Genomic DNA, 24,996 nt, shown 5'->3' on the forward strand with positions numbered 1-24,996 from the left:
TGGATTATGGAGAAAGCTAGAGAGTTCCAGAAAGACATCTACTTCTGCTTCATTGACTATGCAAAATCCTTTGACTGTGTTGACCACAGCAAACTATGACAAGTTCTTAAAGAAATGGGAGTGCCTGATCACCTCATCTGTCTCCTGAGAAATCTCTATGTGGGACAAGAAGCTACAGTTAGAACTGGATATGGAACAACTGATTGGTTCCATATCCTCACTCAGATTGGTACTGAGTGAGTACGACAAGGCTGTATATTGTCTCACTGCTTATTTAACTTATATGCAGAATTCATCATGCGAAAGGCTGGGCTGGATGAATCCCAAACTGGAATTAAGATTGCTGGAAGAAATATCAACAACCTCAAATATGCAGATGACACAACCTTGAAGGCAGAAAGCGAGGAGGAATTAAAGAACCTTTTAATGAGGGTGAAAGAGGAGAGCGCAAAATATGGTCTGAAGCTCAACATCAAAAAAACGAAGATCATGGCCACTGGTCCCATCACCTCCTGGCAAATAGAAGGGGAAGAAATGGAGGCAGTGAGAGATTTTACTTTCTTGGCCCTATGATCACTGCAGATGGTGACAGCAGTCACGAAATTAAAAGACGCCTGCTTCTTGGGAGAAAAGCAATGGCAAACCTAGACAGCATCTTAAAAAGCAGAGACATCACCTTGCCGACAAAGGTCCATATAGTTAAAACTATGGTTTTCTCAGTAGTGATGTACGGAAGTGAGAGCTGGACTATAAAGAAGGCTGATCGCCAAAGAATTGATGCTTTTGAATTATGGTACTGGAGGAGACTCTTGAGAGTCCCATGGACTGCAAGAAGATCAAACCTCTCCATTCTGAAGGAAATCAGCCCTGAGTGATCACTGGAAGGACAGATCCTGAAGCTGAGGCTCCAAGACTTTGGCCACCTCATGAGAAGAGAAGACTCCCTGGAAAAGACCCTGATGTTGGGAAAGATGGAGGGCACAAGGAGAAGGGGATGACAGAGGACGAGATGGTGGGACAGTGTTTTCGAGGTTACCAGCATGAGTTTGACCAAACTGCGGGAGGCAGTGGAAGACAGGAGTGCCTGGCGTGCTCTGGTCCAGGGCGTCACGAAGAGGCGGACACGACTAAACGACTAAACAACAACAGCAACAACAATTTATTCTACTTCTCTTTCCCACCACTGTGTAATTCTCTCTGCTTCCAGTAATCCTGGGGAGACGTGATTGCCAGCAGGGTTTGTCTCCACTTTGGGAAAACATGTTTACTTAGTTGCCCCTTCCCCACATCTCGCATTTTTCTCCAGAGAGAAGAGGCAGCTGGATTAGGCCAAGTTTCCCTCCGCCCATCCCAGTACCCTGTTTGTAGTGATCAGGTGGGATTGCTATGAGGAATTATAAAAAGCCTTGAGCAGACCATTTGTGTCAGCAAGGAAAGCATTGCGTTGACTGGGTTTGAGCCATTTTGATATGATTTCTGATCAACCCACGCCTCTGCATCTCTGTCCTATTTCTCAGCCTGACAGGCATGTATAAGCATTCGAAATACACAGGCCAGTTGCTTCATCAGGCATCCTGGGTCATAAATATGATAGTCAGCTTTGATGCAGCTATCGTTAGGTTTGTTAATCTTAGGGCCAGGAAGAGAGTTCAGGAAGAGAGTTCACAAAGAGATGGTAAATACTACCCACGGACACGAAAGCAATGGATCCAAACTACAAGAAAGAAGATTCCACCTAAACATTAGGAAGAACTTCCTGACAGTAAGAGCTGTTCGACAGTGGAATTGGCTGCCAAGGAGTGTGGTGGAGTCTCCTTCTTTGAAGGTCTTTAAGCAAAGGCTTGACAACCATATGTCAGGAGTGCTCTGATGGTGTTTCCTGCTTGGCAGGGGGTTGGACTCGATGGCCCTTGTGGTCTCTTCCAACTCTGTGATTCTATTATTCTATCCTTCCTCTCCTGTTTATGACCTCCGGAGTTTCCTAAAAGCATTCCTCCTTGCTTCCTCTTTTATTTACTCTGAATTACATATGCATGCTCAAGTAGGAAATAGCTTCTTTGTAGTTAAAATAATTTCTTCTGATCTGACTTTGTCCCACGTGAGGTTTTTGAAATGCTCAGAGGAAATCTGATTGGTTCTTAAGAACACTGTGTAAAAAGTTCTTTTGTGAATACCCCTGGGTATTCACTCTCTACCCCTGGGCCGAGGGGTAGAGAGAAATTATTCAAAGTGTTGGTGCTGACCTTGAAAGCCCTAAACGGCCTCGGTCCAGTATACCTGAAGGAGCGTCTCCACCTCCATCGTTCAGCCCGGACACTGAGGTCCAGCTCCGAGAGCCTTCTGGCGGTTCCCTCACTGTGAGAAGCCAAGTTCCAGGGAACCAGGCAGAGGGCCTTCTCAGTGGTGGCGCCCGCCCTGTGGAACGCCCTCCCACCGGATGTCAAAGAGAAAAATAACTACCAAACTTTTAGAAGACATCTGAAGGCAGCCCTGTTTAGGGAAGCTTTTAATGTTTAATAGGTTATTGTATTTTAGTGTTTTGTTGGAAGCTGCCCAGAGTAGCTGGGGAAAACTAGCCAGATGGGCAGGGTATAAATAAATTATTATTATTATTATTATTATTATTATTATTATCATCATCATTATCATTATTATTTATTATTGGCACCTCCTCCCAGTGTCTTGCTGGTCAAGCCTCTTGTGTATTCTATTAATCAGACTCCAATCCCTCCTTGTTTTGGGAACGCAACACTGTTGTCATCAGAAGAGTCCTTCAGGATCACAGACCCTCCCAAGTGTCCCGATTTCCCAGGGACAGTCCCCGGAATTACAGAAGCCGTCCCGGTTTCTGATTTGACCCCAGACTGTCTCTCTTGCCCTTTCAGAGAGACGTCCCTATTTTTTTGTCCGAGAAATCCCAGAGAGGCTGCAATAGGAACTCTCTTATTTTCACCTGAGGAATATTGGAGAGGATGGACTCATTCTAGTCCAGCATTCTCTTTGCAGACCGGCTAATCAGAGGCCTGTGGGAAACCAGCAAGCAGAATTCGAACGCAAGACTCCACGCCTGCAGCTTCCAGCAACTGGCATTCGGTTGGTAGAGCATGAGACTCTCAATCTCAGGGTCCTGAGTTTGAGTCTCAGGTTGGGGGAAAGATTGCTGCATTGCAAAACAAGAATCACAAATCTGTGATTCTGTAGAGTTGAGAAGCACTGCTGCCTTCTAGGCAAAACATAGCCATTGTGGCTAGTAGTAGCCAACGATAGCCCTCTCCTCCATGAATTTTTCCATTCTTCTGTTAAAGGAATGTGGAAAAGGCATTGTAGGGGAGTGACTAAGGGAGTAAGAGACACTTTATGAGGTTGACAGTGGTACCTTGGTTCTCAAACATCTTGGTTCCCAAACGCCGAAAAACCAGAAGTAAGTGTTCTGGTTTTCCAAACATTTTCGGAAGCCAAACAACTTTTTCGGAAGCTGGCTATTGTTTCCGGGGCGCCTGCACCAATCAGAAGCCGTGCCTTGGTTTCTGAACATTTAGGAAGTTAAACAGACTTCCGGAATGGAAGTTATCTAGTTATCACTAGTTATCTCCCGCTTGGACTACTGCAATGCGCTCTCCGTGGGGCTACCTTTGAAGGTGACTCGGTAACTACAACTAATCCAGAATGCGGCAGCTAGACTGGTGACTGGGAGTGGCCGCCGACACCACATAACACCGGTCCTGAAAGACCTACCGTATTTTTCACTCCATAGGACACACTTTTCCCCTCCAAAAATGAAGGGGAAATGTGTGTGCATCCTATGGGGCGAATGCAGGCTTTCGCTGAAGCCTGGAGAGCGAGGGGGGTCGGTGCGCACCAAGCCCTCTCGCTCTCCAGGCTTCAGGCAGCTATCCGCAAACTTTCGGAGCACTCCCCCAGCCCGCAAGCTCTGGGAGTGGCGGAAAGGCTGCGCAACCTTGCCTCCGCTCCCGGACCTGTTCTGGGGGCTGGGGTCGGGGGAAGTTCGGGCTTCCCCCGCCCCAGCCCCGCTGCTAAAAACTAAGCCGCGCGCAGCCTGGAGAGCTGGAGAGGTTGTGCGTGGCTATAGAGGAAGCCAAGACAGCCAGCGGGATGGATTCCGCTGGCTGTCTTAGTTTCTTTGCTCTTTGGGGCTGGGGGGGAAATAATTTTTTTTCTTTATCCCCCCCCCTAAAAACCAGGTGCGCCCTATGGTCTGGTGTGCCCTATGGAGCGAAAAATACGGTACATTGGCTCCCAGGACGTTTCCGAGCACAATTCAAAGTCTTGGTGCTAACCTTGAAAGCCCTAAATGGCCTCGGTCCTGTATCCCTGAAGGAGCGTCTCCACCCTCATCATTCTGCCTGGACACAGAGATCTAGCACCGAGGGCCTTCTGGCAGTTCCCTCCCTGCAAGAAGTGAGGTTACAGGGAACCAGGCAGAGGGCCTTCTCGGTAGTGGCACCCACCCTGTGGAATGCCCTCCCAGCAGATGTCAAGGCAATAAACAACTATTTTACTTTTAAAAGACACCTGAAGGCGGCCCTATTTAGGGAAGTCTTTAATGTCTGATACTGTATTGTTTTTGATATTTGGTTGGAAGCCGCGCAGACTGGCTGGGAAACCCCAGCCAGATGGGCAGGGTGTAAATAATAAATTATTATTATTATTAAGTTTGGCGCTTTTGTTTTTGCTATCTATTTTGCATTTTTGTTTTAGACGCTTTTTCTGTTCATTTGTTTTTGTGACTGTGTGGAACCCAGTTGAACTACTGATTGACTGAATCTGTGATTGTGGAAATGGATAAAACAGGTCCCCCCCCCCAAACATCATCAGCGCAGGTAAGAAAAAAGAATTATTTTTAATTTTTATCATCTACAATACTACTTTATTTATTTTATAGTACAGAACATTGATTATTGCTTTTGTTTTATGGATCGATGGTCTCGTTAGATAATAAAATTCATGTTAGATTGCTGTTTTGGGGGTTGTTTTTAAAAGTCTGGAATGGATTAATCTGTTTTGCACTACTTTCTATGGGAAACCACACCTTGGTTTTGGAACAGACTTGTGGAACGGATTAAGTTTGAGAACCAAGGTACCACTGTACAGACATATACAGCGGGCTTTGTCACATGGCCAAACGGGGTGTGGCCTACTGCAATGAACCCGCCCCCATTTTTGGTCACATGCACAGGGCTGCAGTGTTTGGGAAACTTAGGAGGGAGGGAGAGAGGATGCCATTTTTGTGGACAGTGCAAACTTTTTGCTGATTTGGTTCTCCTTTTATTGCCAGGCTTGAGCCAATGGAGTTTGGGGGGGGGTCATTATTAAGAAACAGCTTGGTTCATGTTATCCTTTACTCGTTCTGGAAAGAATCATCGCTGTCAACTTACAGATCTGAAAATAAGGGACCATCAGCCTCAAAAATAAGGGATCAGCAGCCAAAATAAGGGATTTTCCAAGGGGCACAGCTATGTTCAACTTCTGAGCCCCTCCCAGCCAAAGGCAGAAAGCCCAGCCAGCAGCCAAACGAAGCCTCAAGCGGTGGTTCCCACAGCGCAGCAACCCGGCAAAGGGGATGCGGCAAGGAAAACCACCGTCACCTCTCCGCTGGGAAGCGCTGAGCAAAGGCGAGTCCCCAGGCAACGCGGCCGATTTGATGGGCACAAGGCATGCAAGCTCCACCCCCAGTCGTTCTTAGACTCCTTATTGGGTGAGCAACGCAGCCAAGCAACACAGTTGGAGCCTCCCTCCTCCCTGGCCGGCAGGGAGGGAGGGAGAGGAGCTGCTTCCTTTGAAACCCAGGAAATTTAAGGGACATCCATCAATAAGGGACAGCAGCGGGACACGGCACTGGGATAAGGGACTTTCCCACCAAATAAGGGACGGTTGACAGCTATGGAAAGAAGCCACACAGACACAGACAGACACCCCTTTTTAGGGAGCTTCCCGGTGCCACCCCGTCCGTCGCTGGTTTCCAACTCTGTTTATTAGAAAATTGCGGAACACAGTTTAGAAAAACGGGAGCGAGCTTCGTAGAAAAGAAAAGCGGGGGTCCACGAATGAGAATCCAGTAGAAACAGCACATGGGTGAGACCTCGGCAGGCGTGGAGCCCAACTCTCCCACCCCGCGGGAGGCGTGAATGAGGGTCTGGGGCAGGGGCTGCTGGCCCCACCCCTCAAATTGTGATGGTGTGATGGGCAGCACCATTGTGATGGGAGAGAGAACGGAGGAGTGATGTGCAGTCCGGAAATTCAACCTGGGGAGGGGGAGAAAATAGGAAAAGGCCTTTAGATCCCGTGATGCTCTGAAATAATAATAATAATAATAATAATAATAATAATAATAATAATAATAATAATAATTTATTATTTATACCCCGCCCATCTGGCTGGGTTTCCCCAGCCACTCTGGGCGGCTTCCAACAGAACACTAAAATACAATGACCTATTAAACATTAAAAGCTTCCCTAAACCGGGCTGCCATCAGATGTCTTCTAAAACTTTGGTAGTTATTTTTTCTCTTTGACACCTGGTGGGAGGGTGTTCCACAGGGAGGGTGTCACCACTGAGAAGGCCCTCTGCTTGGTTCCCTGTAACTTGGCTTCTCATAGCGAGGGAACCGCCAGAAGGCCCTCGGTGCTGGTCCACAGTGTCCGGGCAGAACAATGCGGGCAAAAGTCACGGAAAGCAATTTTTGGGAGACAATGTGAAAATCTTCCCCTATAAGAATCTGGGCTCTCCCTCTCTCCTATAGAGGAGGTGCAATGAAGCTGAATGCTGAAATATGCAGGACAGGTAGCACAACGGAATTCTTCACGGAGCACGAACTATGGAACTCACTGCCACATGAGGCAGTGATGGCCACTGACCTGGATAGCTTTAGAAGAGAATTAGACATGTTCATAGAGGAGGCAGCTATGCTTCTGAACACGAGTTGCTGGAAACCGAAGAGGAGAGTGTGGGATGTGAAACTCAAGAGCAGTCAAGTACAACCTTCCTAGAGGGAACATGTTTACACATGGGGAGGAATGTTTGTCCAGCCAGTTTGTCCTCTGCATGTGACTAGACATGGGCGTGGCCTCTCTTTTTGACTACATGCATCGAAGAAGCAACATCTGCTTAGCCAAAGATGCTCTCTTGGCCTCCAGCCCAGAGAGGACAAAGGGACTGTCTCCTTAGGAGATAGTTTCCAGGTGCATGTTACTTTTCTAAGCTAAGTCTGCCTTCTGGGATCCGACTGTGAACAGAATGTGAGTGAGTAAACTCTTTTTATACTTATATAGAAGACTGTGCCGTGTCTTATCTTTTATGAGGGAATAAGGGGAAAATACCAGAACAGTTATTATAGAGGCTTTAGCGAGCCTGAGCAAACGCATCCGCTGTGAGTTTAAAAGGGGGGATGGTACTCTGCTAAATTGTGAACTTGTTAACACAAGTTGGAAAGGCTATAATCAAACAATATATCCTCTCCTGCATTCCGGAACATTCCCACAGGTTTTAGGTTTTCCTTGCTCTGGATGGCTGCCCTGCCCTGTGCTTTTGTCGTTACCTGCACAGGTGAGGCCACGCCCACCTCTAGTCACATGCAGAGGAAGTCTGTCCCAGCCCAGAAGGAAACAGGAGGTTTACCTGCTGGCTGGACAAACATTCCTCCCCATGTGTAAACATGTTCACTCTAGGAAGGTTGTACTTGACTGCTCTTGTGTTTCACATCCCACAAAACCATGCAATGAAACCATTAAAAAGATAAAAAGCAAGTTTCTTCGTAAGGGAGCCGTTTCACTCCCTTTTTTTGTTTCGGTCACCCTTCTCTGAACCTTTGCCAACTCCACAATATCCTTTTTGAGATGAGGCGACCAGAACATTGCCCTCCATATTATTTTGGGCTACCACCAGCCCCAGCTGGCACTTGCCCCGAGGCATTGTGGGAAAAGAAACATGCCACGTAGCACAAGATGGCCGACAGAATGGTCAAAGCGGCCCCCGGGCCTTCTACCCACAATGCCATGGGGTGAAGGAACTCCAGGGGCATTGCGTTCGGGGCAGGCTTCGCACTCGGCACCCAAATTACCCTTCTGTGTTGCACGGCTGCAGAATCACAGAGAACCCAGGCAAACCGATGTGTCGCATTTCGAAAACGGGACCCGAACTCACCTCCCAGCCTCTTTGCGTGGCCCCCCCTGGCAGCCCCAGCTCAGCCCCCAATCCGGTCCACGAAGGCAGGACTTTGCTCCTGCTGCTGATTCGCTGCCTGGCGAGAGGCCGGGAGGTTGGAGGGACGCGCAGGAGGGGTGAGCTGCAAGTCCCAGCTCCGATCTGAGGAAAGAAAAAGAGAGAGCGCTTGTCTGAGAGTGGGGTGGTTTAAGTCCCCCTGGGAGACCGTTCCTTGAAAGCCACTTGCCCAGAACTCCAGAACTGGCTCCATCATCATCATCATCATCATCATCATCATCATCATCATCATCATCATAATTTATTATTTATACCCCGCCCATCTGGCTGGGCTTCCCCAGCCACTCTGGGCAGCTTCCAACCAAATATTAAAATACAGTAATACATCAAACATTAAAAGCTTCCCTAAACAGGGCTGCCTTCAGATGTCTTCTAAAAGTCTGATAGTTGTTTTTCTCTTTGACATCTGGTGGGAGGGTGTTCCACAGGGTGGGTGCCACCACCGAGAAGGCCCTCTGTCTGGTTCCCTGTAACCTCACTTCTCACAGGGAGGGAACCGCCAGAAGGCTCTCGGAGCTGGACCTCAGTGTCCGGGTAGAACGATGGGGGTGGAGACGCTCCTTCAGGTATACTGGACCGAGGCCATTTAGGGCTTTAAAGGTCAGCACCAACACTTTGAATTGTGCTTGGAAACGTACTGGGAGCCAATGCAGATCTTTCAAGACCGGTGTTATGTGGTCTTGGCAGCCGCTCCCAGTCCCCAGTCTAGCTGCTGCATTCTGGATTAGTTGTGGTTTCCAGGTCCCCTTCAAAGGTAGCCCCACGTAGAGCGCATTGCAGTAGTCCAAGCGGGAGATAACCAGAGCATGCACCACTCTGGCCAGACAGTCTGTGGGCAGGGAGGGTCTCATCCTGCGTACCAGATGGAGCTGGGAGACAGATGCCCTGGACATAGAACTGACCTGCGCCTCCATGGACAGCTGTGAGTCCAAAATGACCCCCAGGCTGCGCACTTGGTCCTTCAGGGGCACAGTTGTCCCATTCAGGACCAGGGAGTCCTCCACACCCGCCCGCCCCCTGTCCCCCAAAAACAGTACTTCTGTCTTGTCAGGATTCGACCTCAGTCTGTTACTCCTCAGTTAGGAAAAGGAACGTGGCACATGCCCAGAGTTTGCCTTAGAAATGTAGAGTCGGACGGGACACCCAAATGTCATCTAGACCAACCCCCCATCATGCAGGAACCACGTCTGAAGATTTCCTGACAGCTCGTAGAATTCTACCGTTCTGTAATGTGTTTGATTTGCTTAAATCAAATCTTTGAAAAACCATGGAATATATTTTTAAAAAATCGTTTCCCCCCAAAGGATTCTGGGAACTCCAGTTTACCCCCCACAGCGCTAGGATTCCCACCCTTAACAAAAATAGAATTCCCAGGGTTCTTGGAAGGTAAAATGATATGCTTTAAAAGCATGGCCAGCCCATGCCAGCCCCAATCCAGTTTATTTTTATTTTTTTATTTTTTTTGCCATATAAATTTTTATTCATTTACTTCAAATAAGGAAAATAAACAGAAAATGAAAGAAAAGAAAGAAAAGAAAAAACACACATTAAATATTTCACATCAAAGATTTTACATTACCGTCTCTTTTGAGACTTCCTTCAGCTTGTCCGTAAATCATTCGTGGTAATAATTAGAGTTACGCATTTCCTGGCTTGTATTGACATTATATATCTCTCTCTTTTCTATTCCCTTTAGACAATAACTCTTAGTCTTTCACAATGCTTCTTTAAATCCCATTAACGTTGTTTGTCCCTCACTTATATGTTCCAGGTAATCTACATATTTTCCCCATTCCTTAATGAACTTTTGGTCTCTTAAGTATCTAATCTTTCCTGTCAATTTATCCAACTCCGCGTAATCTAATAACTTTGCTCTCCATTCATCCACCGTTGGTATTTCCTGCTGTTTCCATTTCTGGGCTAGCATTACCCTTGCTGCTGTAACTGCATGGTACACAAATTTGCAATCCTTCTTTTTTATCTCATTCCCTAATATCCCTAACAGAAAGATTTCTGGTTTCTTTGTAAACGTATATTTTAAGATCTTCTTAAGTTCAATATATATTTTTTCCCAGAATTCTTTCACTTTTCTACACTCCCACCACATGTGGTAAAAGGAGCCCTCCTTGTCTTTGCATTTCCAGCACTTATTACAAACCTTATACATTTTCGATAATTTTATAGGTGTTATATACCACCTATAAAACATCTTCATGACATTTTCCTTTATTGTCATACATGCCGTAAAGTTTAAGCCAGCCAGCCCCAATGCAGTTTAGCTTTTAACGCGTTCTTCTCTCACGAGGCTCTCTTCTCTGTTATTTGGGTTATATGGGTAAGATTTAATAAAAAATACTTTTTTCCTTTTTCTTTTAAAGGCCCAAAGGCAGGAGAAGGAAAAGAGCTGTCTGGAGGCAGGCTTGAAACCAGCCCTGGTCTTCCATCCCTCAGTGAATTCAGAAACCTTTTCCATGCCTGCTATATTCAATTACCCTGCAATAGCCTGTCCGCTATTGATTTAGAAGCCAAGAGCAGGCTTGGTCTGGGCACTGAAACTCATATATATATGAGCAGCGAGCGCAATTCTCCACGTACTCTTCTTCATGTGGACAAAATGATGTCACCAACCCACAATGCGGGGGGGGGGGGGATCAGCCTGCTTGGGGAAAAGAAACTCTGATGCTTGCAGAAGTACAATGGATGGATGGCGGCTAACAGATTGAGGTTGAATCCTGACAAGACAGAAGTACTGTTTTGGGGGGACAGGGGGCGGGCGGGTGTGGGGGACTCCCTGGTTCTGAATGGGGTAACTGTGCCCCTGAAGGACCAGGTGCGCAGCCTGGGAGTCATTTTGGACTCACAGCTGTCCATGGAGGCGCAGGTTAATTCTGTGTCCAGGGCAGCTGTCTCCCAGCTCCATCTGGTACGCAGGATGAGATCCTACGTGACCGCAGACTGTCTCGCCAGAGTGGTGCATGCTCTAGTTATCTCCTGCTTGGACTACTGCAATGTGCTCTACGTGGGGCTACCTTTGAAGGTGACCCGGAAACTGCAATTAATCCAGAATGCGGCAGCTAGACTGGTGACTGGGAGCAGCCACTGAGACCATATAACACCGGTCCTGAAAGACCTGCATTGGCTCCCAGTACGTTTCCGAGCACAATTCAAAGTGTTGGTGCTGACCTTTAAAGCCCTTAACAGCCTCAGTCCAGTATACCTGAAGGAGCATCTCCACCCCATCGTCCAGCCCAGACACTGAGGTCCAGCTCCGAGGACCTTCTGGTGGTTCCCTCCCTGTGAGAAGTGAGGTTACAGGGAACCAGGCAGAGGGCCTTCTCGGTGGTGGCACCCGCCCTGTGGAACGCCCTCCCAGCAGATGTGAAGGAAATAAGCAGCTATCTTCTTTTTAAAAGACACCTGAAGGCAGCCCTGTTTAGGGAAGTTTTTAATATTTAATGCTGTATTGTTTTTAACACTTGATTGGGAGCCACTCAGAGTAAAGGTAAAGGTAAAGGTACCCCTGCCCGTACGGGCCAGTCTTGACAGACTCTAGGGTTGTGCGCCCATCTCACTCAAGAGGCCGGGGGCCAGCGCTGTCCGGAGACACTTCCAGGTCACGTGGCCAGCGTGACAAAGCTGCATCTGGCGAGCCAGAGCCACACACGGAAACGCCGTTTACCTTCCCACCAGTAAGCGGTCCCTATTTATCTACTTGCACCTGGGGGTGCTTTCGAACTGCTAGGTTGGCAGGTGCTGGGACCGAACAATGGGAGCGCACCCCGCAGCGGGGATTTGAACCGCCGACCTTTCGATCAGCAAGCCCTAGGCGCTGAGGCTTTTACCCACAGCGCCACCCGCATCCCAAGATGGGCGGGGTATAAATAATAAATTATTATTATTATTATTATTATTATTATTATTATTATTATTATTTTATTATTATTATTATTATTATTATTATTATTATTACAAAAGCATATTTTAGAGGGAGGAAAGTGGGGGGGTGGAGGTGGGGAGACCCTATAAATCAGGGGTAAGCAAACTAAGGCCCGGGGGCCGGATGCGGCCCAATCGCCTTCTAAATCCGGCCTGTGGACGGTCTAGGAATCAGCGTGTTTTTACATGAGTAGAATGTGTCCTTTTATTTAAAATTCATCTCTGGGTTATTTGTGGGGCATAGGAATTTGTTCTTTTTTTTCTTTTCAAAATATAGTCCGGCCCCCAGCAAGGTCGGAGGGATAGTGGACTGGCCCCCTGCTGAAAAAGTTTGCTGACCCCTGCCCAAGAGGCTCAGTGGTTTAGACCACAGCGCCACCCATGTCCCTCTATCTTAAAATATCCGAAGGACTGTCACATGGAAAACGGACCTGAACCAATGGATTCAAATGATGAGAAAGGAGATTCTGGCTACGCTATAGGAATACTTTCTGCCAGCCGTTCGACGGTCAAACACCCTCGGAAAGCGGCAGGCTCTCCTTCACCGGAGATTTTTAAACAAGAGTTTTGGTGTCCGACTGCCAGGGATTATTTAGCTCTGATTCCTGCGTCGCGGGGTGTGTGTGTGTGTGGACTAGATGACCCTCGGAGTCCCCCCTGTAGCAGGAACCCCCCCACCCCAATCATTCTGTTTGTACAAACTTCACACACACTCACACTCACACACTACATACGCCACATTTCTGTTATAAATTCATAGAAACTCAACCATACATCGGATTTGCACTGTTCCATTTTATTTTACTCCATATGACAAGAACTATCAAAGGGGGGTGGCTTGGTCCTGGTCAGCCATAATCCCTTCACCGTCTCAGCACATCCACAGGAGCCCTGCCCAGTTGCTATGCCAACCCTGATGATCCCAGACAGAAGACAATCAAGATCACAAAGAACTTGCATATGGGAGTGGATTCAGCATGGACTGAAACAAAGGACAATGATCAGATCTTCCCTCTGGGGGCAGGAAACTGCAAACTCCCCTTTGTCTCCTGGAAGTGACTCATGGGGAGGGGGAAAGGAGGAACCAGCCAGGTGACAAGACACTCAGGTTACCACCAACTCCTCCCTCAACCCCTCCTTTCTGTGATGTATGCATGATGTTTCTGGGGGTGGGCTTGACCTAGAGGAGGGGAATTTCAAAAAGTTTTTATAAGACCTTGCACACTATTTTTCGGGGTCTTTCCTCTCTCTTGCAAGTGAGGGGAACACCCTGTTGCAACAGTTCAATAAAGGCCAAGCCTACAGCCTGCTGTTTTGCTCCAAGTTATCCTGGTTGGTGTCTTTACTTTTGTCCAAGGGAGCCCTCGGATTTTTCCGGTAACACCCCCAACTCAGCAGTTCTAAGATTCCAAAATGCATTATCAGCAGCTGCAGACTGCACAATCCTTTAGTCTGCATGCACAGACATGCCCCACTCTGAAATTCAACTTCGGAAGGCTCCAGGGGACTTGATATTGTTAAGAGAAGCGCTGAGATATTGCAAATGGAAATGTCGGCAACAGGATTTGGGTTGCGGATGCTGTTGTTCCAAAGAACTTTATTGGATTTCCCCCCAGCCAAGGGTACATCCAGATTAAATTGGTGGAGAGGGAAAGAAGTAGCATTGTCTATTATTATTGTTTTATTGCATTTCTGTCCCAACTTTTCCTCCGAGTAGCTCAAGGTGGCTTAACGTGGTTCTCCCTCTCCGCATTTTATCCCCACAACACCCCTGCGAGGTAGACTGGACTGAGAGGTATCAGCCGGACCAAGGTGGTCAATTTCATGTCTGAGGGGGGTGGGATTCGAACCCTGGCCTCCCATCTCCTAGTCCAGGGGTCAGCAAACTTTTTCAGCAGGGGGCTGGTCTACTGTCCCTCAGCCCTTGCGGGGGGGGGGGGCGGACTATATTTTGAAAAGAAAAAAAAAAGAACAAATTCCTATGCCCCACAAATAACCCAGAGATGCATTTTAAATAAAAGGACACATTCTACTCATGTAAAAACACGCTGATTCCTAGACCGTCCACAGGCCGGATTTAGAAGGCGATTGGGCCGCATCCGGCCCCCGGGCCTTAGTTTACCTACCCATGTCCTAGTTCAGGAGTGGCAAAATTCACCGGCCATGGGCTGGATCACTCCCATGGCGATCGTCCGTGGGCCGGGCCGGCGCAGCGCAACGCCGGAAATTGCGTCTGCGCATGTTGATGGTGCCGGAAATTGCTTCTGCGCATGCCCAGACAGCGAAAATCACGCCTGCAGAGAAGCGATTTCCGGCGTCTGGACATGCGCAGATGCGATTTCCGGCGCTGCTCGGTGAGTCCCCACACCACGCTGTGGCGGTTTAGCGCAGTGCGCAGGGGACTCGCCAAGCAGGCGACTCGGTTCGGGGGCGGCTCTTGGACTAGTAAAACGGTCTTCGTGGGCCGCACCTGGCCCATGGGCCGCACATTGCTGACCCCTGTCCTAGTCCCACAATCTGACCACTACGACACACAGGCAGGTTTTTTGTTGCCCAGAATAGCAAACCCCTTGCGCACTTGGGGAACATCCATCCCATTAAAAAATTAAAAAACTCATCTGTAGAGAATTTACCCCCTTCCGCAGGACAAATACAACTCACCACAACAAATCGGGTTGAACAAAATTCTACGATTCTGTGATTCTATGGCATTACTAAAAATATGGCATTTTCTGAAAAAACCATGGGACTGTTCCTAATAAATGCCTTTGGAAGATGGACGGAATAAGGCTTCGATTGCTAAATTTATGGGGCGCAGGCTGCTGCGAAAATGGATGGATGTGGGAAGCAAAAATAGGATTTGCGCTCGTGGAAGAAAAAGACCATCCCAGCCAAGGGGAACATTGTAAGAACATATAGGAAGAGTCTACACTATGGGATCAGATGAATGGCTCAGCTAGTCCAGCCTCCTCTTCTCACAGTGGCCAAATACCCCTAAGAACCAAGGGATCCAGATAGACTGCGCCGAGACCTGGAGGTTCCATAAGAAACTATGAAGAGTCTGGTTGCGAGCGCAGGCCAAAGGCCCAGCTAGTCCAGCCTTCTGTTCTCACGGTGGCCAACCAGATGTCCCAATGGGAAACTCACAGGATTCGAACACAAGACCCTCTTCCCCTCCTGCGGCTTCTGGCAACAGGGATGCAGAAGCATCGGTGCTTCTGACGATGGAAGCAGAGAACAGCCGTCCTGGCAAGCAGGGTGGATAAAAATCAATGTGTTTTTTAAAAAAAAAAATAAAAAAAATGTAATCGGATTTTTTAAATTTTAATCAGATTTTTTTAAAAAAAAACAACAACCATGGATTTTTAAAATAAAATGGTTTCGGAGGAAAAAATCTTTCTAAAGATCATTTTCTATTTAAGTTCCATTGCAGTCCAAAGGCTATTCATGAGGAAATCAGGATTTGTTTTAAGTTATCCTTGTGTGCTAAAACTCAATCTAAGGTGTGTGTTTTTTAAACCACGTCAGTTAACAAACATGGATGCGTACACTATAATGCTATTGCTTTTGTTAAATGTTTAAATTGTTATTAAGGAAATGGTTGTTTTTCTCCTTCCAGTAAAGTACAGCAGAAAAGTTGTCCAAATATAAACAGTGAACTTATTAAACCTCACCATAATTTCATAATTATCTGGTCTATGTATTTTCAAATTGTATAACCAAATCAGTAATTTTTGATAGTACCGTAAAAACTACTCTGAAAATTTATCGTTCCTTCATCTGGTTGTAAATATTAAGATTATAGCAGCAAGAATGAGTCTGTAAAAAGAAAAAAGATTTAAATCAAGTCTTACTGACTAGTGAATTAAAACGTGATTTAAATTGATTTGATTTAAATCAAATCCACCCTGCTTAGGCTTTGATAAGCCCTATCGTCCTCCATGGATTTGTTTGATCCTCTTTTTAAGCCGCCCAGGTTGGTGGCTATAGCTGTCTCCTGTGGCAATGAGTTCCGCAGTTCAACTACGCCCTGCAATATTCCTCTGCAGTGGCGGATGGGATGTGGGGAAAGAGAGAGAAAGAACTTCCCACCTCAGGCTCCGGTCTGGCCATGCCTTGTTCCCACTGGGGACCCCCAAACGGAGCTCAGATCTTGACGTCCGTCCATTCGCCGCCATTCTTCCTCTCGCCAGCAGGTGGCATCAGCTGGGGATCTGCAGAGAACAGAGACAACCGGGTGGGGGGGTGTTAGAGAAGAGGCCTTGGGTGCCCCCCCCCCTTTGAAGGGTGCACCCGCTCCTCCGATGGGTGCCAGGCAGGTCGGCATGCCGTACTTGCAGCTTCTCCCCCTTCGCACGGTAAAGAAACAGCACCTGATGAACTTCTGCCTGCCTTACAGCCGTTAAAGATTCAAGAGAGCTCTTCAAGCCAGAAAGCCACACAAACATCAAGTTTCTGGTCCATAAGTCCCGGGGATCTCTTCCCCCTCGTCTATCCTTCTCACTTCTTCCATCCCCGGCCAAAGAATCGCATCCCATTTTCTCCCCCACCCCAATTCTACACTTTGCAACCATTTCAATCAGCTCCAATTTTCATTAAACTGCCTACTTTTCAGGTGGCTTTCCCTCTTCTCCACAAGCAGAACTGCATTGCTTCTAGAAAGTCAGTTCTGTGAAATGCTCAAGCCAGCAGCAGGTATTTAAAATCACAACAGAAAAGCAAAAACGTTCGGATTTTGAACGTAATTCCCCCCCCCCAAATGCAAATGTACAAATGCAAATGTTTGAGAGGCTTCGATTTGCAGGCCTCTCGTGAATAGTTTGGGCAGGATTCACGTATAAAACCTTGCACGAGGTCGGGTGCTCAAATTCCGGATGCCATTGCATGTCAGTCATCAAATAATAATAATAATGAAACCCAATATCACTGCAGGTTGAAGGTCTGAAGAACGGGGGAAGGAGAAGTAAAGTGTAAATGGAAAGGGAGCAGCCATATTCCACATCTCCAATTGCAGCCAGCTGTTCAAAACCACTTGCCTTGTGACCATGGAAAGAGAGCCATTCAGAGAGGGCCAAATTTTGGGCAGAGTCTGCTGGTTGCCAACCCCCTGAACCAAGAAAGAATCGTGTGAGAGACAGTGCAAGTCCTCTCCTCTCACAAGAGAGTGCCAGTCAGCAAGCACATAGTTCAAAGATGAAGTTAATTCTTTATTAGCAAAATAAATTTATATATATATATATCCACAGACTTGGTTGAGTGTCAGGCCTAATGAGCAGAGCAGCTCATTCCTCCATGAAAATCAGTTGCCGATACTGAAAGACCTAGCCTCTCCACAGCCATCTAAGTCCCCTCCTATCCAGGGCTTTCCCCAAACAAGCGGAGACTGCGCCTGTGTGCAGCCAACCTCTCCTCCACCCTTTTCATGCCTCTCCTGGTTCTGGGAGACAAGAGGGGAGGGGAGCTTGTTGCAGCCGGAGGGGGAGAAACCTTTGACTCTTCCCCAGCCAGACTCCTCCCTGCCTCTTGGCCTCTCTCCTCTCCAGCCTCTGCGTCTGCCTCTGCTTCTGAACTTCTCTCTGCCACAGAGTCTCCCCGCTCACCAAGTCCTGTTGCCCTTTCATCTTCCAACACATCCTCCTCGCCATCTTCTCCCTCTTACCACTCGTTTTCATCCCACCACCACTCCGGGCTCTGAGCCTTCTCCCTTTGGGGGTTCCCCAGCTGGTTCATCCCACCATTCCTCTGCATCCTGTGGGCATCTACATACCGTATTTTTCGCTCCATGAGACGCACCTGACCATAAGACGCACCCAGTTTTAAGAGGGGGAAAACAAGAAAAAAAATATTCTAAACGAAAGAGTGGATGTATGATTTTTGTGGTTCATGCTGTGGCCACAGACATGTGATATGACGGTGAGTTTGGGGTAGCCCAATGCAAAAATCCTGAGGATCCATGTGGATCCGTGCTTTGTAACCACGTTTTTGCACCATTGCGGCCCCAGGAAACAGTGGGTACGTGATTTTTTTGGTGTAGGCTGTAGCCATGGACATGCTGTGTGATCTGATGGTGAATTTGGGGTGACCCAATGTAAAAATCCTGAGGATCCATGGGCTTTTACCTCCCTCCTCCCAGGCAGCCTCGCTAGCTCCCTTATCTCCCTCCCGATCGCTTGCCGATCAGCTGTTCCTTTCAACACTCCCTTCCCTCTTGTTTGCCTTAATGTCTTTTCCTTAGCTGGAGCAGTTTTTTGCTCCTCCTTTTCTTCTAATTTCTCTCCTTATTGCTTTAGTCTTCCTGTTTCCCCCCTTTGCTGTCTTTACCTCCCCCCTCCCAGGCAGCCTCCTTTATCTCTAGTGTCCCTTATCTCTCTTCCCAATCGGCAAATGATCAGCAGCTTTGTTTCAACACCCACTTCCCTCTTTCAAAAAGAAAAAAGAAAAAAGCACGATCTGCTTTTTGCCCCTGGGCAATTTGGCTCCAGGGACCACACATTTGCTCCATAAGACGCACAGACATTTCCCGTTACTTTTTAGGAAGAAAAAAGTGTTTTTTATGGAGCGAAAAATACAGTATACAATAAGGTAAAGGAACCCCGGACGGTTAAGTCCAGTCCAAGGCGACTATGGGGTGCGGCCCTCAGCTCACTTTTCAGGCCGAGGGAGCCAGCATTTGTCCACAGACAGCTTTCCGGGTCATGTGGCCAACAGGACCAAACCGCTTCTGGCGCAACGGGACACCGTGACGGAAACCAGAGTGCACGGAAACACCGTTTATCTTCCCGCCACAGCAGTACCTATTTATCTACTTGAACTGGTGTGCTTTCAAACTGCTAGGTTGGCAGGAGCAGGGACCGAGCAATGGGAGCTCACCCTGTTGTGCGGATTTGAACCGCCAACCTTCTGATTGGCAAGCCCACGAGGCTCAGTGGTTTAGACCACAGCACCACCCGCGTCCTTTTGGCATTTACAATGCAGTCAAACCAACAATGCACATTTGCTAGATAGGCACATGAAGGAGCTGAAGCTCACAGGTTTTTCCTGTAAGTTTGGTAGAGGGAATTCTGTGAGAATGTCCCTGACAGGAGGAGGGCATAGCTATCTATATTTTCTTACCTGTCTTTTCTTCTCTTAAAGGTAAAGGTAAAGGGACCCCTGACCATTAGGTCCAGTCGTGGCCGACTCTGGGGTTGCGGCGCTCATCTCGCTTTACTGGCCGAGGGAGCCGGCGTACAGCTTCAGGGTCATGTGGCCAGCAGGACTAAGCCGCTTCTGGCGAACCAGAGCAGCACACGGAAACACCGTTTACCTTCCCGCCAGAGGGGTACCTATTTATCTACTTGCACTTTGACATGCTTTCAAACTACTAGGTTAGCAGGAGCAGGGACCCAGCAACAGGAGCTCACCCCGTCGCGGGGATTCGAACCGCCAACCTTCTGATCGGCAAGCCCTAGGCTCTGTGGTTTAACCCACAGCGCCACCCGCATCCTTCTCTTACTCCTCACCAAATCATCAACCCAGGCGTGTGAGAACAAATGCTAAGGCCCAGCCTCCATCTTAAGCAAGATTAAAGCATTTCTTTGTAACTGAATTACCATTTTAAGCTTACCCGAAATGAGCTGCTGCATCTGTTACTCTCCAACAAGTATTCTGAGTGAGCAAAGGTCATTTTTACCTTTTACACGGCTGCCTTAGGGTTGCCATATTTCAAGAAGTAAAAAAATCCGGACACAAAAAGTTATTCAGCTTTTTGGGGGGAAATTGTTGCGCTTTTCTTGGGAAAGTTTCAAAAAAAACCCTGGATGTTTTGCTGATTTCCAGAAATCCCCCCCCCCCCCGATGCTAATTCCGTCATTAGAATCCCAGACATGTCTGGAGAATTTGGTGTATGGCATGTGGGATGTTACATCACTGTAGCAGTCAAGTTCAACGTTTCCTGTTTGCCCAGAGTGGACACACAGGGGGATGTTACTGCAGCCAGGAGGACTTCCTGTCACACCTGCTCTGGAGCATCCTCCCCCTGCATGTGACCAGGTAGATGGGCGTGTGACCCTGGGAGACCCCATAAAAGGACTGGTCACACAGCCATCTGCCTTCTCTTGAAGCTCTTGATTTCTTCTCCAGGTGTTCTTTTGCTGTCTGCTGGCTCTCAGCCAGCAGTACACGGGCTCAATCCCCATATGGGATAAATTCACACTCTGTGTTGTTGTTGTTTAGTCGTTTAGTTTGACTCTTCGTGACCCCCTGGACCAGAGCACGCCAGGCACTCCTGTCTTCCTCTGCCTCCCGCAGTTTGGTCAAACTCATGCTGGTAGCTTCGAGAACACTATCCAACCATCTCGTCCTCTGTCGTCCCCTTCTCCTTGTGCCCTCCATCTTTCCCAACATCAGGGTCTTTTCCAAGGAGTCTTCTCTTCTCATGAGGTGGCCAAAGTCTTGGAGCCTCAGCTTCAGGATCTGTCCTTCCAGTGAGCACTCAGGGCTGATTTCCTTCAGAATGGAGAGGTAACTACAAGCTAAAGCCTGCCTTCAGGATCATACTGTGAACTGAATGTAAGTAAACTTCTCATCATTACTTTTAAAGAAGACGGTTGTGTCCTTATTGTTTTTAAGAGGGAATAAAGGGGAATTTACCAGGAATAATCCAATCTGGACAAGAGAGATTCAAACGAATCTACCAACTAGCTTCCAGCAATATACAGGGGAATGTACTCTGCTACCAGCTCAGTGTAGTGAGTGAGGAAGGATAATATTTAATCAACATATCCTCTCCTACTATCTGCAACATTCCCACATGGCAAACATAGCATCCTGGGTTTCATAGACAAAAAGGCTAAAACTATCCTATGCAAGCTTCTCTTTTAAGCTGAAAAGCGAGGCACCTTGCTGAACTCACAAGCGCAAGGAAGGAAGGATAATTATCTAAGAAATAGATCCTTTCCTGGCACCTATTCACATCCCTACACGTCTAACAAGACCATGACAGTAACCCAGTGAGGAACGTCTTGCTGCCTTAATGTCACCGCTGGTACAGATCGCACCCCCTACTGCCTGGTCCTTGCTTGGAAAGGCCATGTCAGGGCCTGCCCCGAAATTGCAACCCTATTCCCTGTGGGATGTGGTCCATGAGAGGCAGACAAGTACAACATTCCTTGTTTTCCTAGAGTGGACATGCAAAGGGATGTTTGGTCCAGCCAGTCGAAACTTCCTGTTCCTCCTGGCTGGAACATCCTTCCTTTTGCATGTGATAGAAGGTGGGCGTGACCTAACCTGTCCAGGTAACAAAAGGACGAGTCACACAGCACCCCTCTCCTGCGGTACTTGAGGGTCGATTCCAAAAGATCCCGCCTGAGAAACATCTTTGCCCCTGTGGAGACAGTAGCACCGAAACAGCGGCACACCTCCTCCTGTCTTGCGCTCTCTACGAAGACCTACGAAGGAACGAGATCAACACCCCACTCATACGAACCATCCCAGGGCGCTCAACCACTGCCACAATCTCCTTTCTTCTATCAGATCAAAATGAGCAGATAACAGCAAAGGTTGCTAGGTTCATAGCAGGGGCAATCAGAATAAGAGCCACTAACTGACGGCTGATTCAGGACTTTAAATTGTGCTCTTATACCAAATTCCCTTTTCTGCGTATTCTGTAATGTTTTACTGTTGCTATGGCCATTGGCTAATGCAAATAAAGTTTTATCTATCTACATTTGCACATTTGCAGCACCCCTCTCTCTTTTTTCCATCTCCTTTTCGTTCTGCGAACTTCCTGGGATATACTGCTGGCTGCCAGCCAAGCAGTCCCTCTGGTCATCTCCCTTATGGGGTAAACCTGTTTTTATACATTTGTAACTTTAGGCAAACCTATCCATTCCTAAGGAAATCAGCCCTGAGTGCTCACTGGAAGGACAGATCCTGAAGCTGAGGCTCCAAGACTTTGGCCACCTCATGAGAAGAGAAGACTCCCTGGAAAAGACCCTGATGTTGGGAAAGATGGAGGGCCCAAGGAGAAGGGGACGACTGAGGACGAGATGGTTGGTCAGTGTTCTCGAAGCTACCAGCATGAGTTTGACCAAACTGCGGGAGGCAGTGGAAGACAGGAGTGCCTGGCGTGCTCTGGTCCAGGGGGCCACAAAGAGGCGGACATGACTAAACGACTAAACAAACTTTAAGCCTAAAGCCTGCCTTCAGGGATCACACTGTGAGTAAACTTTCTTTTTATTGTATATGAATAAGACTGTGGTGTCTTTATTCTTTTAAGAGGGATTCGAGGGAACTTGCCAGAAACGTACAATTCAATCTGAGACAGACTGGATTGTATAATAGTGAGAGGCTCACACGAGCCTGCGACCAGCTATCTGCTGTGCGTGTGAAAAGGGGAATGTAAACTCTGCTAAGTAAAGGAACTTGCTAGAGCAAGTTAGGAAGGATATTAATAAACAACATATCCTCTCCACATTCCCGACTCGCTTACCTGGCTCTTCTGCTCTGGACACCTCTCCCCCAGGCCCAGAGGGGTTGCTATGGAGGTCCACATTAGTCCGTGACCACCTCCTTCTCCGGGGAGACGGCGCCTCCTCGGCTCCCGTCTCTAAGGGGTGGCTCCTGGGGCCTTTCTCGCTGTCCTTGCCCAAAGCCACCACACTGCAGTCCCTCCTCACCCGGGCGGCCCCCGAGCCGTCCGCGACCCCCCACCCCTCGGGTCTGGAGGCCGAGCAGGGCAGGCCAGCTCCGTGGGGCTGGTTTCCATTGGTCTGCGAGTAGACGTTGCTGACTTTGGCTTTCTTGTGCTCCTCCTGCCCGCTGTAGACTTTGTACCGGATCATGAGGATGATGATGAAGACCAGGACGGAGGCCACGATGATGCCCCCGATGATGATGATCATGGTGCCCCCCAGAAACTGGGTGTGAAGCGAGTGGCACTGGGGGGCGTCCTGTGGGGTGCTGAACTGCACGCAGCCCAGGCTGCGGGTGGCCGTCAGAGACATCACCCCGTCATTGTAGACCGCCAGAACACACAAGTTGTAGTCCCGCCCGGAGGCCAGGTCCTTCACCAGGAAGGCTTTGCTGGACGAAGGGATCATTCTGAGATAGGGGGAGAGAGAGAGAAAAGGAGTTATCAGGGCTCATCCAAACTTACCTTTTACCCCACGCCATCTAGGCACAGGTCCGCACCTTCCTGGTTTGTGGCCAAGCGTTGTTGTTGTATTATTATTATTATTATTATTATTATTATTATTATTATTAAAATTATTTTCAAAAATAGACAAACAAACAAACAGACATTTGACAATCTCACATACATAAACACAAATGAGGAAAAAAGAAAATAATACCACTCCTGAGCCAGTGTGGTGTAGTGGTTAAGAGCGGTAGACTCGTAATCTGGGGAACCGGGTTCGCTTCCCCGCTCCTCCACATGCAGCTGCTGGGTGACCTTGGGCTAGTCATACATCTCTGAAGTCTCTCAGCCTCACTCACCTCACAGAGTGTTTGTTGTGGGGGAGGAAGGGAAAGGAGAATGTGAGCCGCTTTGAGGCTCCTTCGGGTAGTGATAAAGTGGGATATCAAATCCAAACTTCTCTTCCTCCTCCTCCTCCTCCTCTTCTTCTTCTTCTTCTTCTTCTTCTTCTTCTTCTTCTTCTTCTTCTTCTTCTTCTTCATCATCCCTCTCCCACAGCTCGTAGTCTCTTAAACTTAGAGCTCTTATTGTATATTGCATCTTATATATCTTAACGTTAAATGTTCTTAATACAGTGGTACCTCTGGTTGCGAAAGGGATCCGTTCTGGAGCTCCATTCACAACATGAGCAGAACATAACCTGCGTCTGCGCATGCACGTGTTGCGATTTGCCACTTCTGCACATGCGCGTGATCTCATTTTGAGCGTCTGCGCATGTGCGAAAGGCAAAACCTGGAAGTAACGCGTTCTGTTACTTCCCGGTTGCCGCAACCTGAAAACACACAACCTGAAGCAACTTTAACCCAAGGTATGACTGTATAGTTAAATTTTTCTTATTTTCCTTTACAAGCTTAATCCATACATACCACCATTTTGTCCTTAGACCAGTGTTTAGTCATGTACTCTACATAGCATTTCCATTCTGCCTTCAGTTTCTGATTTGTCTGGTACCTTTTGGCTGCTGTTAGTCTCGCCATATCAATAAATTAAGATAATTTACAAATCCAGTCCTCTTTTGTGGGTATGGTGTTTCCGTTTCAATTCTTTGCAAGTACAGTGGTACCTCGGGTTATATACGCTTCAGGTTACATACGCTTGAGGTTACAGACTCCGCTAACCCAGAAATAGTGCTTCAGGTTAAGAACTTTGCTTCAGGATGATCAGAAATCACACGACGGCGGCAGCGGGAGGCCCCATTAGCTAAAGTGGTGTTTCAGGTTCAGAACAGTTTCAGGTTAAGTACGGACCTCCTGAACGAATTAAGTACTTAACCTGAGGTACCACTATACAAGTCTAGCTGCAGCTATTGCATACAAAATAACCCTTTCTTATCTTGTTGTTGCTGTTACACCATCACTTTCCCCAGGAAAACCTGCTCTTTAATGCTGAATTGGAGCAAAAAGCAATTCAAGTTTTTCTGCAGGTTGCCGAGAGAGTTAAAGAGCGCCTGACTCGAAAACTCAGGAACTAAGAGGACAAAAACTTTACAAAAGAATGGGAAATATTTATAACTTTTCTAAGAGACCACTGTAAGCAGATGGAAACATTGGCAGGATTTTTATTTCACTTGCAGTGTAACAATTACCATGGATAATATAGATTGATATAAAAGTTAAGAGTTTGGAAAAAGATGCGGTTTTAAA

General features: G+C 47.6%; 1 protein-coding gene across 1 annotated transcript in view; it reads right to left on the bottom strand.

The window, feature by feature from the left end:
• Positions 1-5,972: 5,972 nt before the first annotated feature.
• Positions 5,973-24,996, bottom strand: part of LOC128418204 (leucine-rich repeat and fibronectin type III domain-containing protein 1-like protein) — a 68,792-nt gene continuing 49,768 nt past the window's right edge. The window contains exons 3-6 of the mRNA XM_053397662.1: positions 22,646-23,256; positions 16,267-16,388; positions 8,161-8,322; positions 5,973-6,263 (exon numbers count right to left, since the gene is read on the bottom strand). Of these exons, the coding sequence (XP_053253637.1) occupies positions 16,321-16,388; positions 22,646-23,256 (679 nt within the window). The 3' untranslated portion in view covers positions 5,973-6,263; positions 8,161-8,322; positions 16,267-16,320. The remainder of the gene's footprint in view (positions 6,264-8,160; positions 8,323-16,266; positions 16,389-22,645; positions 23,257-24,996) is intronic.

The sequence above is a fragment of the Podarcis raffonei genome, chromosome 8, assembly GCF_027172205.1.
Source record: "Podarcis raffonei isolate rPodRaf1 chromosome 8, rPodRaf1.pri, whole genome shotgun sequence".
In the NCBI taxonomy this organism is placed as follows: Eukaryota; Metazoa; Chordata; class Lepidosauria; order Squamata; family Lacertidae; genus Podarcis; species Podarcis raffonei.